The sequence below is a fragment of the Danio rerio genome, chromosome 22 (assembly GCF_049306965.1).
Source record: "Danio rerio strain Tuebingen ecotype United States chromosome 22, GRCz12tu, whole genome shotgun sequence".
Taxonomy (NCBI): domain Eukaryota; kingdom Metazoa; phylum Chordata; class Actinopteri; order Cypriniformes; family Danionidae; genus Danio; species Danio rerio.
The window spans coordinates 8,599,300-8,615,024 of NC_133197.1; the positions used below are offsets into that span (position 1 = coordinate 8,599,300).

The following is a 15,725-nucleotide window of genomic DNA, read 5'->3' on the forward strand; positions in this document are numbered from 1 at the left end:
ATATATATATATATATATATATATATATATATATATATATATATATATATATATATATATCTTTAGTCTGTTAGACTTGTAATTGTAAATCAAAGTCAGCACATAACAGTTCTGCAAGTTTGCATGTGTTAATTGAGAATAGAAGATACACAATCGATATTTTTAAAATACTTTATTATTGTCTCAGGAAACATTTTTTAGTTTGTACACACACTTTATTTACATCAAGAAAATAAATTCTTAACACAGTACCTGGCCTTTAAAAGTAAAGTAAAATAAATCATTAGGTGTAAAGAAACCTGTTTAAAGCGGTCATATCTTTATAGATGTGGGTGTGTTTGGTAAAACAGCATTCTGGGAAGCTGCTGACCGCTAGATTATAACAGCACTGAGAGTAAAAGTAGTCAAAAGAAGAGCTAAGCACAGTCACAAAAATAAATGTGTGAACAAGTCAAACTATTTTCATATTAATCTTATTCTGACCTTCATGTATTATTCTGATATTCATGCATATTTAAATTCCGCAATGTTGCTAAGAGCTTCAATCTTGTTTATATCAAACTCTGACTCTATATCTAAATATTGCACTCTAAAAATGCTGAATTTCATAACAGAACACTGGGTCAAATATGGGCAAACTTAACCATTGGGTTAGAAAGTGTCATTTTAATTTAATTGGAGGAAAAAATAAGGAAGTGTCTGGGTTGTCCATATTTGACCCAGTGTTGTGTGGTGAACAGACAGAAAGTCACTTCTGGAGCATCAACTATGTTTGCTTAATTCACTGATATGTAAAACCTTTATAACTTAAATACAAATAATTGAGAAGGAAACATGCACAATTTATTAAATCACACTTCACATTATAGCAAAACCAATTTAATTATCATTCTAAGCAGTAATAAAAGAGACATTCTACCCAAAAATGACAATTCTGTCATGATTTACTCTCCCTTCACTTGTCACACTATTAGAATTTATGTCTTGTGTTGAACACAAAGCAAGACATTTCAAAGAATGCTGGATATCTGTACCCACCGACCTCCAGAATAGCAAAAGCTAATACTGAAAGTCAATGTTTACAGCTTTCACACATATATTAAATAACTTATTTTATGTTCAATGGAAACGGCAAATCAATAAAGGTTTGTAATCACTTGAGGATGAGTAAATAGTGAGTAAATATTCATTTTTAAGTAAAAAGTCTCTTCAATAGACATCAATGTATTGTAAAAACACATATCAAACATTGAAATCACAGACAAACAAAGAACAGATCTCTGTGAATAAATAGTCAAAACACTTTGTTTCTCATACTGACCAAAAGCTGCACTCACCACCTATTTACTAATGATTGTAATTAATTAACATGCACAGGTTTAACTACACTACACTTTTTTTTTTCTTTTTGCCATTTTTCTAGTCCAAGAATCTAAAAAAAAAAAAAAAAAAAAAAAGAAAATCCTTTTTTCCAGTGTATCAAAGTGTATCAAAGTGTATCAGTGTATCTGATTGAGACAATAGAGACAAGTAACTTTGTCACATTTGTCTTTTTTTGTTTGTGCTGGAGTCATTTTTGTCAGGGAATTTGTACTTTCACTCAAGTGCTTGATTATTATATTTCATCCACCACTGCTAATATATGACAGCAGACCACAAAACTAAAAGTTGCACAGACATACACAGTTGAAGTCAGAATTATTAGCCCCCCTAAATTATTAGCCTCCTGTTTATTTTTCCCCAATTTCTGTTTAACGAAGATAAGATTTTTTTAACACATTTCTAAAGATAATAGTTTTAATAATTCATCTCTAATAACTGATTTATTTTATCTTTGCCATGATGACAGTAAATAATATCTGACTAGATATTTTAAGACACTTCTATACAGCTTAAAGTGACATTTAAAAACTTAACTAGGTTAATTAAGTTAACTAGGCAGGTTAGGGTAATTAGGCAAGTTATTGTATAACAGTGGTTGTTCTGAAGACAGTCTGAAAAAAAATGCTTAAAGGGGCTAATAATTTTGACCTTATAATGATGTTTAAAAAATGTAAAACAGCTTTTATTCTAGCCAAAATAAAATAAATAAGACTGTCCCCAGAAGAAAAAATATTATCGGACATACTGTGAAAACTTCCTTGCTCTCTTAAACATTATTTGGAAAATATTTAAAAAATAAAATAAAATTCAAAGGGGGCTAATAATTTTGACTTCAACTGTATTTAACAATTCATAAATTATATATATTATTAAATTACTTTTACAATTATGTTGTAAGGTTTGTACCATCCGTCAATATTTCGTTTTTCTGTTTATTCTGTAGTCACAAAAAAAAAAAATCTGTTATCCTGTTTTTAACTCAAAACAGAAGATTAAAACAATCACAAAACAAAAAATGAAATAACGGGGCACTTGTTCCGTTATTCATTTGATCAATAAACGAACACCAAAAAAAAAAAAAAACGAGATTTCAACATGTGTTATTTTCCAGATTAAAAGAATAATCAAATAAACTGATGGTACATGGACCTTGTAAATCTCTTACCATAAATATATTAAATTATTTTGTAATATGTGTTGCTAAGAATTTCATTTTAAAGATGTTTTTCAGCTTCCAGGTTAATTTTAAATACTTGAATCTCTGACTAATATTATCTAACAAACCCTACATCAATGCAATGTTTATTCAGCTTTTAGATTATTAAAAAAAATCCACATTTCTTTTTTAAATAGATGTTTAATGACTGATGTTGTTGTCCAGGGTCCATATTTATCAAGTTTCTTACTCATAATCAGATGTACTTTAAGTAAAGTGTAGTAAATCTTAAACAACAGCTTAAAGGCGATTCAAGAATTCAGTTGTAGATTTTGCTTGATAATATTAGCAAGTTTGGCATGCTGTCCCAGAAGAGAACCCTGAGCTCAGAGATAATTAAGCGCAGGGCCGCCTGGTCGAGAAGCATGCAAGGGGGTACGACCTCAGGTAGTTCTTGAGAGCTCCCCCTGGTAAAAGAAAGGAGGAAGATGGGGTAGATGGGGAATTCTTTGAAAAATAAAGATAAGTGAGTAATGATAGACAGGATAGTGAGTTTGGATTAATCTGATTGGCTTACTAATGATTGCGGATGGGAGACCAGCCAAAATCAATCTATGACATCCTCCTCTCGAAATTAGTTTGTGAAACTTCACTTCACAACAGTTTGCTGTGCCACAACTGGGATTTTGGATGACGACATAGAAATATCTAATAGTCAAATACAAACACTAAAAACAAAATCAACTATTATTTATCTGGTGCACTAAACAACTGGACAACTAGCATAACGCTGCACTTATGTATCATGGCTTCCAGCTAATTGTTGGAAAGTGCTTTTAGTATTTGTGGTGACATAATCAAGCGGAGACACCTAAAAAAAAATAAATAAATTACAAGGTTTTCGATATTTTTTTCAAAATATAAGTTTACTCTCGTGCACCACTTGTGTCACTGTCTCAGCACTATTCAGTCAACAAGATCACTGAAAAAAAATGTGCATTGAGCAGTTCTCTACTCTACAGTGCCAACACAAACCCTTACTGCCAACTCCAAACCTCTTGAGAGAGCAGTTTTAAATAACTGCGAGTGTAAGAGTCATTAGCTTTAAGAAATTTGATAACTTGCTTTTTTGCTTACGTGCTGAGAATTTATTAAATGTACTTTCAAACTTAGGACTAAAATGGCTCTTTGAGAAGCTTGATAAATACAGACCCAGGGCCACAAATGTAGTGAGATCTTCCAGGCCCTGTTTAGGTCCATTAGGATGTAGATTGTCATTGCAAATATGTTAGAAAATTTAAATTTTAGCACTTTTTAAAAACCCAATAATAAATTGGGTATCATTTTCAAGTTAATTAGTTAAGTTACGCACCAGAGATGGTAACATCAACTTTCAGGCAAATGTGTTTCTTGTGTCTATTTAAGAAGTTTAGCTGATAAACTCCAGAGTCACTGTCTCTGGTGTTTTTAACGGTCAGAGATGCAGTTTGATGGTGCAGCTCCAGCCTGCCTCTGAATCTCTCATCATTCCCGTATGAAGTCTTACTGACGTTTCCGTTCATTCCAGATGCGAGCATCACACCTTCAAATGTCCACTGCAGCTTCTCATTTCGCTCTACGTTAAAATTAGTGATCAAAATTAAGCTTTCTCCCGCCATCACAGACACAGTGTTTGGACCAGATTCACCTAGAGAACAAACAGAGAAAGTTACTCAGACTAAGATAAAAGTCAAGTTATACTATCTGTTTGCAAAGGACTGTGAGTCCTTCAGTTTCTCATTTTTTTCTCAGTATTTTCAAAAACTTAGACAAAACATGCATTTAGTTTTTTAAACACATTGTGAATTTAAATTAAAAGAGTAAACTATAAAGCACTTAGTTTATCATCTTAAATCTAAAAACTGTCTTCATAATTTGCATTCTGTTTGAAATATCAAGGCTTATGGCTCGTTTCCACTGAGTGATAAAGTACTTTATGGTACGGGTCAACCTTTGTCAGATTTGCGTTTCCACTACCAGGGGTACACTTTTGGCAGGCGCGGTGTACGACAGAGAGTTTCAGTCGACGTCATTCTAACTCAAATAAATGTCTATAGTACAGCTGTACAGGACGGTCACATATCATACGAGAAGAACTTCTCACAAAACAGATGCTTTATACACATAAATACTTCTTTATAAATGTTTATTACTAACATTTCTATGAACATGAGTTGATTATAACTGCCGATCAATGCGAAATAGCCTACTGTAATGTCTGCAATTACATTAAATAAATAAATAAATAAATAAATAAATAAACATATATGAACACATACAGCTGCTTAGTCTCTGATATGTTCTCCGATATGTTACCATTAGACCGGTTACTCACTGAAGCTAAGCAGGGCTGAGCCTGGTTAGTACCTGGATGGGAGACCACAAGGGAACACTAGGTTGCTGTTGGAAGTGGTGTTAGTGAGGCCAGCAGGGGGCGCTCAACCTGTGGTCTGTGTGAGTCCTAATGCCCCAGTAAAAGTGAAGGGGACACTACACTGTCAGTGGGCGCCGTCTTTCAGATGAGACGTTAAACCGAGGTCCTTACTCTCTGTGGTCATTAAAAATTCCATGGCAGATTATTATTCTGTTAGAGAATAATTCTGTCATTCCGAGATCATAATTGTCCAAAAGGCGATGATATACATGGCAGCGTGATTCAGGATGCTGAAACAATTTGTTCTTTTGTTTTGTCGAGTTTCTCCTTTTTTTGCGCTTCACTCTCGCGTTTGTCCTTTTCTTTTCTGAAAGGATCAGACGTCGAAGACACTTTAATAATCACACACGTTATTATCATCAGCTCAAGAGGTTAGTTATATCAAATATAGATGTGACCGCGAGCTCCCTGGAGAAAGCGAAAACCGCTCGCACTTTTAGACGGCCTCGTAAAACAACAACAGGACATGGCAGATTTTAATCTTCTTGGCTTTGTGTCTGTACATCAAGACAATGGCAAGGTTTGTTTGAGCCCGGGTCATCCATGGCTCATAATTATATGCATTAGTATTTCTATGTAATGTCTCGGCTGTGTATTTTATAAACATGGCGGTTCCTTTGTTTTCATTCTGGCTAGCTCCACGAACTTGTGATGTATCTCTTTAACCAATCAGCGTTCGGCTGCATATGTAGCTCCACCTTTTGTTACCCTTTCTTATGTTTGGTACTCTTTTGAAAGGGTGGTGAAAAAGTAGTACGGTTCGGTACGCCTTTTGACAGTGGAAACGGCCATAAAACCGTACCGTACCATACTGTACTACTCAGTGGAAACGGGCCATTATTGTTTGTTCTGTTAAGTGATTCACCACTAGGGGCGATCTGAGTGGACCCTTGTAATTTATGTAGATTTTAGGATACACATCGCCCCTAGTGGAGAACCATTGATTTTTTGAAACATTATGACATAATAAAGCCCGGTTTACTGAAATGATGCAACCTTGCCAATATAAAATGCACTCTGAAACACTGATTCAAAACAAAAGATTTGTAAATGTTGTGAAGCTTCATAAAGCACTGCTTAGAAAGCAGCTGTCACTATTTAGTAATATGAAGTAACAAAACAGGCAGTGCAGTGGATTGCACTGTCACCTCACAGCAAGATAAGAGATCACCTGTTTCTGTGTAGGGTTTGCATGTTCTGGTTGGGTGCTCTATGGTGTATGTGTATGTGTGTGTGTGTGTGTGAATGAGAGAGTGAATGGGTGTTTTTCAGCACTGAAGTTGGTGTATTCTGTGCTAGGCTTGCAGCTGGAATGCATTTTCCATTTAAAACATATGCCAGAGTAATTAGTGGTTCATTCCACTGTGGCGACCCCGATAAACCTGTGACCAAGCCGAAGGAAAGTGAGTGGAGTAACGAGACTAAATTCTAATTTCTTTCCACATGTAATTAGACCTATAGATTAATTATCACTTAGATGCAGGCTACTAATAACATTCTTGTTTTTCAGGTTTTAAAACTAAAAATGTTTTACATTGTAATCAGGATCAAAAGATTGAATTAATACCATTATTACACTGCATAACTGTCTAAAGTCAGAATGAAAATTTCTGCAATATAGACATTTTTTTGACTTCATATACATTGATAAACACACAGGGCCGAAGCAAGCTGAACTGCCGCTCTAGGCAGAGGACGGTTACGCCGCCCTCAACCCCAATGTGAAAACGAATGTGACCGGTTATGAAAATGAAGTGAGGTGTCGCAGACCTCTAATCTGCCGCCCTATGCGCGGATATAACCGAGGACGTGCGGCTGCTGAGGGAGGGAGGGAGGTGTCGCGGATGCCGGCCTCTCTATTCTGCCGCCCTATTCGCGGATATAACTGAGGACGCGCGGGTGTCGCGGACCTCTATTCTGCCACCCTATGCGCGGATATAACTGAGGACACGCGGGTGCTGATGGAGGTGTCGTCTATGCGCAAATATATCTAAGGACGCGGGTGGTGAGGGAGGTGTCGCGGACATAACTGAGGACGCGGGTGGTAAGGGTGTCGCGGATGCCGCCCTCTCTATACTGCCACCCTAGGCGGCCGCCTAGGTCGCCTCTATGGACGCGCCAGCCCTGTAAGCACAAGGCATCACTCTAAATTAAAAATAAGAATCATATTTTTTGTCTGCAATTCAGCTTTTAAGTGGTTTGTATCATGAAAACTGCTATTCAAACCAATCTATGCCAATAATGTATTACTGATAGTAAAGTCCTTTAAACTGGAAGACTCACCAAACACAAAGACTCTGAATGAGCTGTAGATGGGCTTGTTGCTGCTGCTGATGTGTAGTTTATAAGCTCCGGAGTGTTCGCTTGTGATGTCTCTGATGGTCAGAGATCCAGTCATCCTGTCCAGCAGCAGTTTGTTCCTGAATCTTTCGTCAGTTTTAGTAAATGTGGTCTCTGTGGTTTCTCCATTCATTTGAGCTATGAGGTTGTCTTCGTCTCCAAACATCCACAGGATCAGATCATCTCTTTGTAATTCAGCATTGACATTCAGAGTGGTGCTGTTACCCTGCTTTCCTAAAATCATACTCGCTTAGAGAAAAGATTGAAAAAAGGTTGATTAGATCAAGTCACAAAGACTCCCAATGAAAAACTAAACGTTGGCTTTAAAATACTGGAGGGCATAATACTGAACCACTGTAATGACAGACTTTGGTTTAAGTATTTTAGTGTGACAAAAACATAATTCCAGATCATTTACAATGTGCTCGGTCTGCTGATTTGTCCATTATTGCGTCACCATAATGCCATTTATGTTATCACATGAATTGTTAAAACAAAAATCACATTAATTTATTGATGCATATGCTATGTGCACGCATGTTTCCATCACAGTTAATGTAAAATGTTTCTTATTGAAAAAAAGTTTATCCTATTCAGTTATTTTCAGATAAATGTTTGCACATTTTCAAAATTCATGTAATTTTGGGATCTCCATTAAGTATTTTTCAGTTTTCATCCAGAGATGAAGTCTGAACATGACTCACCTCTAACAAAAATTAAGAAGTGTTTGTAGGAGCGCCATTTGCTGCTGTTGATCAGTAGTGTATAAAGTCCAGTGTGTTCAGGTCTGGTGTTCTTGATGGTCAGAGATCCAGTCTTGTCATCAACCATCAATCGGTCTTTGAATCTCCCACCTCCAACATCATATTTGTGGATCTCTCTGCTCTTTCCTTTGATTTCAGCTATAAGAGCATTATCTTCTCCGTACAGCCACTGTATCTCATCTTTTTTACCAATTTTAACATGAACCTTTAGCGTCACAGCATCTTTCTCCGTCACTGACACTTTCTCATCTTTGTTGAAAAAGTACACAAAAAAAAAGAATTCTGATCGTCAATCACTTGGCAAAAAGACAAAAAAAGTTTAATCTAAAGGAATTAATAATGAAATGAAGCATATTATAATAGTTAGAATTACCAAATAACTTCTAAAAGCAAAATAATATTTTAAGGGTTTTCTTAATGAAAATAATAGCTAGAAGGGAACATTCCTTCAGCACTAAAACAGACACACACACACACACACATTAATTTTTTATTATTAGCAAAAATCCCCCAAAATATTGACTCAGTTAATATTACTATGCATTGTAACCGCATGTTAATAATATATTACATGCAGGCATTTCAAAGCATCAACAGCACTAAAATACTCACAGTTTACCAGCACTTTGAAGTTCTTGCTTGTGGTTGCCCTGCTGCTGTTGCTGATCTGTAGTTTGTACAGTCCTGTGTGATTGTTTTTAATGTCTGTGATGGTCAGAGATCCAGTCTTCTTGTCGAGGTTCAGTTTGTTTTTAAATCTCTCATCAGGACTGTCGAATGTCTTTGTGGCTTTTTCCATTTTAGCTATCTGTCTCTGACTATTATCATCTCCAAACATCCACAGGATTAAATCGCCTTTCTGTATTTCAGTGTCAGTGTCTAAAGTGACAGAATTTCCCTCGGTCACTGACATCACATCCTCTTCATTTGTGACAGAAGCACATAGAAACAGAGAAATACAAAGACAAATTTCCTTCAGATGCTCTTTATCAGGACTGAACAAAAACAATTCATGATTCAATGAGTTTGTGGTAAAAAATTTTTAAAAAAAATAATGGCTACAGAAATTACAGTACCACTGAAGCGATTATGAAAACTCTTTAAAGATGAGTTAAAAAAATAATAATAATAATTTTACCTTCAACATTAGTACTGGGAATATACAAAAAAACATTATGTGGATCTGAAGAGTTTGTATAGGTGTAATTTCTAAAAGTGTTAAATTTGACCTCCATAGGTTTATTAATAAATTATTTAAGAACATTGTAAAATATTAATTATAATTATTATTAATTATCATAATTAATGATAATTTCTTTGTTTTCTGTGTGGTTACAAGAGTAAGGTTATGTAAAAATGCTGCAAAATGTAAAAGGCTGAGATCATCCAACAATGGCAAATAGTCATACTATATTATTTTTTCCACAAGATATTGTCTGCTGAACTGTTATTAACATTACTAAAAGTTGACATTTATTATCCTTCAATGCACATGATTGACTATTTGCACCTGTTGTCCCGTCTTCATGTGCACACACTCATGAACGTGGGATCAAAGTAACAGAGAAAGTTTTTGGTTAGGTAAACTCAAAACTAATCCTATTTGCCTGAGTTTGTTTAGCTAGAATCATGGAACAGGCACCTGGGGTCCATTCTTCATACCTTGCTTAAACGATCTGAGATAATTTGGCAGATGCTTTAATCTCTGGCTTATTTTGTTCTACAAACAAGTTCACAAGGTATATTAAAATACCTGGATTAACTGATCAGAGATCCGTGTGTGTGCTTGTGATTGTTGTGAAGGACAGAATTGTCAATCCCTGAAATCATGATCAGCAATGGAAAGACTGGCTAACGACACATCAACATAATTTAATTAATATTTAATTCTCCATGTGAGCAAAATTACATACAATTCTTAATAAATGGTTTGTTAGATATGCAACAAATTTCCACATTTGCTGTGGGTGGCAGACTTTACACTTTCATGTGTCTTTAGCGCAATTTATAGTTTTACTTTTAGAGTGGATTTTCTTTAGAATAATATTCAACATTTTTAATCCTGTGACGCAGTACATAATTTTCCATCCCTGGGTCTGTTCTTCGTACATGGATTACTCAGTTAGCTGGATTTGGTTATTGATGATTTGAAACAATCCAGGATTGTTTTGTATATATATATATATACACACATTATATACACACACATTATATACATATATATATACATATATATATATATACACACATATATATATATATATATATATATATATATATATATATATATATATATATATATATATATATATATATATTAGGGATGTGCGGAGCAGCCGGTATTTGTATTTGTTGAGGGGGTAAAAGTATTTGTATTTGTATTTGTATTCGAGTAAAATTCAAAATGGCGCAAAAATATATATTTATTTATTATTCTATTATTCTATTACACTTCTAATTTACGTTATAGTGAAAGTATTGTTTAATTATACCTATTATATAAATTATAGATATGCAATATTGGCTGTTGTTTTTGAACATGTGATAAGAAATGTCATTGAAAAGATAATAACATAGAAGCCATTATCTCATCCATAGTTAAACCTACAACTAATAAAATACCATTGTGAATATTATGAACCCCACCACCACCGTTCTTGTTGAAGGACACTGAATAGACAGAATAAAAACAAATAATACTTCAAAAAACTGTTCTTCTTCTGAAATAACTTTTTTCCAATGGACAGAATTCCAAAAACTAAAATTAACTAAATAAATCTAAATACAAACCCTGCCTGGGAGATCTGGCAGAACAAAAGTATTCTATATAATACTAAAAGATGCAGCCCTGCTATTATCATCTGCCAGCCACAAAAAAGACACAAAGTTTGTTTGTTTGTTTGTTTATTTAGAGATATCTGCAAATATTTTTCAATGGAAGTCAATGGAGGAATATGACTAGTCAGTCATAATATATTTGCAGATATTTCCAATCTGACTAGTCGAATTATAATTATGACAAGTCAAAATATAATTAGAGATATCTCTAAATATATTTATGGATAGTCTGAACAAGGTTTAAATGCTAAAACGGCTTGCCACACGCTCTCACCCAGTAGCACAGTGGAGAGTTCTCTAGTTATATCCTTTCAGTCGTTTGTTATGCAGTGACATGCAGTCAAATATTTCGCCAAACAGTCCTTAGGGATGCGGTGACACGCAGTCAGATATTTCACCAGACAGATCCGCCACTTTTGGCGTGCATAAACAATTATAAAGCTCTCGTGCTGCAGGAATGAGGAGGTCTGCTGAAGGCGCGCAGCTAACGTGCAGTGAGAGGTTTGCGTCTTTAATAAACTACGGCAGTTTGCGATCACTGAACAGTAAGAATGATTAATAAATCCATATGAAACAACCCCTTAAAAGTCACGTCTCGCTTTCAGTTTCGGGCTTTGGCGCGTTTTGCACTGAGCGTGTGTGTCTCTCTCGCTCTCTCTCTCTCTCTCTCTCTCACTCTCTCTCACTCACTCACTCACGCGGGCATACACTGTGGTCTCATGAGGAAACGCTGCTATTTGATATAGTGTTTTTCTTGCTCTTGAATACAAATAATTTTTCAAGTATTTGTTTGAATCAAGTATTCGTAAAAACAAGCTATTCGTGCCTTTCCGAATACCGTATTCGGGTTCGGCTCCACCCTTAATATATCTATATATATGTATATATATATATATGTATATAATATATATAATATATCTATATATATATATATATATATATATATATATATATATATATATAGATATCTATATATATATATAGATATATAGATATCTATATATATATATAGATATATATATAGATATAGATATATATATATATATATATATATATATATATATATATATATATATATATATATATATATATAGAGATATATATATATATAGTTTTAACACTGACCATTATAACATTTAAAGACTTGAGATACTCACGTATGAGAGTAAAAATGAATGTTTGGTATGAGGTGCCAGTGCTGCTGATGATCTTCAGTTTATAGACCCCAACATATTCGCTTGCTGCATTTGTGATCTTTAATGATCCTGTCGTAGAGTCCAGTTTCAGTCTGTCTGTGAATCTTCCATCAGCACCATCACCTGTGGAGATCTCTCTGGTATTGACTTTATTGATAAGAGTCTCTTGTGGTCCAAATGTCCACAGTATCTGATCGTCTCTCTGAATTACAGCATCAGGCTGTAGAATGACAGATTCTCCCTCCTTCACAGACATTATCTTTGCTTCATCTGTCACAGGAGCACATAAATTGAGCACATAATTAATTTCATTCAGTATTAAAATAAATAAAACCAATAACACTACATAAACTGACTTGTTAGTAGAGATGCAGACATTCCGATTCTCCTGCTTTACTGCTTAAATTTGAGTGTAATGCACTGCGTGAGCACTAACCTCTCTAATGTGGAAGTGCCCCGACAACAAGATGGCTGATCCAGTAGTTAATTAGTAAGATAAAATGCGCAGCACACTGCTCTTTACTAGTGTCAACAAAAGGCAGGACAATGCATCTTGCTTACAAGCCTCTAGGCATTGCAAGAAGCACAAAACTGTACTTTGTACTTATGCTGTTCTCATATTAATGCATGTATCCACAAGAATACAAGATTAACATTATACCAGACATGCTGTAAAAAGCATTTTCACAGTCCGCAGACTTTTCTCACAGACAGCCTAGGGACATTTCTCAATTCAATTTCTCTTTTGTTTGTTGTGTGGTGCTGAAACATCTTTGTTTAAAGGGCTACATAGGCATAGCCCTTACCCCTACACCTCCTAGCAGTAGAGAATCAGGACCTACCCCTTCACATGAATGTGTAAAACAAGAGGTAAGGGCTGGCCCAGGGCCCCCTACCCGGCCACACCCCTATAGTTGAATAAAAAAATATATATAATATAATGTTTTTTTGTTTTTTTTTTTTTTTTATTAAAAATGAATCTAATGTATTGCCTACATTTAAAAAATAAATTATATATAGTCTACAAAGATGTAACTTATTTTACTTACTTTAAAGCATTTAAAGCACACTTTGAAAGACAAATACTAATAAAAGTAGTGAAAATTTATAGGTTTCAGTATATTTGTTCAATTTCATTAAAGCAGTTCTTAAAGTATACATTTAATGTATAACTTCAAATTTATAAAGCAAATTATTGTCATATAACACATAATCCCACTACAATGCAGTTCTATGAATTTGAGTCTTCCATGATACACACACTTTTTAATGACTCCATACTGTTGTAAGCTGAGAAAATATTATATACTTTTCCTTCTATGCTAATGAAGGACTACTGAGACATTCCAAGCATGGGATGGGTCATCCTGGTGAGGCAGAGTTCCTCACAGCTCCAATACACATCTCTGCCATTTTCTTACAGTAACCATGTGCTCTTCACCATACACAATTCATCTGCTTGTGTTTTTCTTTCAGATAACTTTGTCATGTTTGGTGTCATTTGACAGTTTATGACTTCAGTGTTGTAGTGATGAAATCAACAGAGACATTGATTAATTGTATTTCAATCTACAACATATTTGCTGCGTCATGACCTGAGGAGAGTATGTTAATGTACTTCTCCCCCACTTCATCTCTTCAACTTTGCTCTCATGTTCAGCTGGTTTTGGGGGTTGGTTTTCACTCATGTTTGACAATGCTTTGCTCAGGGTATAATAATGAAAGGTAACTGTTGATCTGGGAGAATGGCTTTTACTCTGCATCTCCCGCACACTGGTGCGTAGCCTCATATGCTAACAAAGGCAGTTTCACTGTCTTTGTTGCTCAGCAGTGCATATGTTACAGCTAATTTCTTTATACAGTATGTTAGTTTGTTTCATTCTAATGTCTGTAAATTTGATCATGTAACTTAATAAACAACTTTGCCTGCTTTAAGCTTTGAGATTCTTTCTTTTTATCAATGATGATAACAACTTTAGTGGAGTCAGATTAATTACAATGGAGTCAGATAAATAATGGATTTAAACACGCCATCCTTCAACTGCTTTCTGTTTCCGACTATTGGTTCAGAATAGCAGCGTAAGCTTCAAGCCTTACACTGTCTCCCTCCATAACTCCCTGTATCTTCTCTACTCTTCTCGTGATGAATACTAGGCAAACAGCATAGATCTACTTGATTATAAACCTGGAAGTATCCGAAATCACACACACTATGGGCTCTATTTTAATGATCTAGGCAGAAAGTCTAAAGCGCTGGGGGCAAATGCATTAAGGGCGTGTCAGAATCCTTTTTTGAGCTCATGGTCTAATAAGGTTGAGCTTATTCTTTTAATGAGTTATAGGTGTAATTAGCAAGAAAACAGTTAAACAGACCATCTAGCGAATGATACTTTCACTTTCTCTCTTTCGTGGATAAGGATAAGGATTCCGCCGAATGCGCTAGCTTACATAATTAATTTCATTTGTTAAGCAAAAAGATTAGTTTCTAAACTATTTCTAAGTTCAGTTCTAATTTCAAGCAAACGAATAAATGAACAATAATAACGAAATGTGGTCAAAATACTGAGTTATATTCAAACACACATGCTATGCCCCATATTGTCCAAAACCTGACACGTGGACAAATCAAAGCTTGTTTTTATTAAAACAAATATAAATATGCATATAATTAACAATACTATTATTAAAAGTGACATACAAAAGCAAGTTGTCGTGAATAAACAGAAAAAAAAGCCCACCGAGATGAAGAATTAGGGGCAGTGGTTTTTATATTTATGTGGAAAGTCATAATTGAATTCTTTTAAATTAGTAAAGATATTTGCTTATTGCTGTACATCCTGCGTGTTTTAAGCAATGTGTAAGCGAGGCGCACAACTAATGCGCTCTGCGCTGGACTATAGACCTGCTCTCAGCTGGTCAGTTGTGCAGTCTATTTTAGATCCTCAAAATAGCAACACACCAACAAGGCGCATTAATACTCTTCCTTTTTTGACCGGAACATCCATAAGTCCACAAAGTGGCACAAATGTATTTGCTATTTAAACAACGTGGCTGAAAACGGAAAAATTAAAGTTGTGTTGATCTAAAATTAGCAACATGTCGCGGAAACACGTTTTGCACCTTATTGCCCGGGTGTATAATAGGGCCCTATACCTCTTATCCTTACGACTCTCCTCTTCAGGGGCTTTTTCTCTATATCTCTCTCCTATTCAGACACATGATGAATCCAGTCTGCGCTGCTGTTAGCCTTCTCCACCTACAATACTTAACGCTAGCTTGCTCATAACGCTACCATAACATCCTCATCTATACCCTCATCCTCCTCATCATCAGTCTGTTTGAAGAAGGTGTGTATACATGGAACATGCCTTAATAAAAAAGCCTTCCTCTCCTCTACCACACTATAGTCTGCTCAATTTAGCGTGGGTTAATTCTAAACTGACCTTTCTGCGCTTAACCAATTACAGCATTCTGTTTAATTAGAAAGAAAGAAAGAAAGAAAGAAAGAAAGAAAGAAAGAAAGAAAGAAAGAAAGAAAGAAAGAAAGAATCTCCATGCTTTTTATACATGGGGTC

General features: G+C 35.0%; 1 protein-coding gene across 1 annotated transcript in view; it reads right to left on the minus strand.

Annotated features, from left to right (window-relative positions):
• Positions 1-287: 287 nt before the first annotated feature.
• zmp:0000001175 overlaps positions 288-15,725 on the minus strand; it is a 29,870-nt gene continuing 14,432 nt past the window's right edge. The window contains exons 11-16 of the mRNA XM_073937290.1: positions 12,112-12,420; positions 8,729-9,037; positions 8,057-8,365; positions 7,296-7,601; positions 2,262-4,226; positions 288-1,710 (exon numbers count right to left, since the gene is read on the minus strand). Coding sequence (XP_073793391.1) covers positions 3,904-4,226; positions 7,296-7,601; positions 8,057-8,365; positions 8,729-9,037; positions 12,112-12,420 — 1,556 coding nt within the window. The 3' untranslated portion in view covers positions 288-1,710; positions 2,262-3,903. The remainder of the gene's footprint in view (positions 1,711-2,261; positions 4,227-7,295; positions 7,602-8,056; positions 8,366-8,728; positions 9,038-12,111; positions 12,421-15,725) is intronic.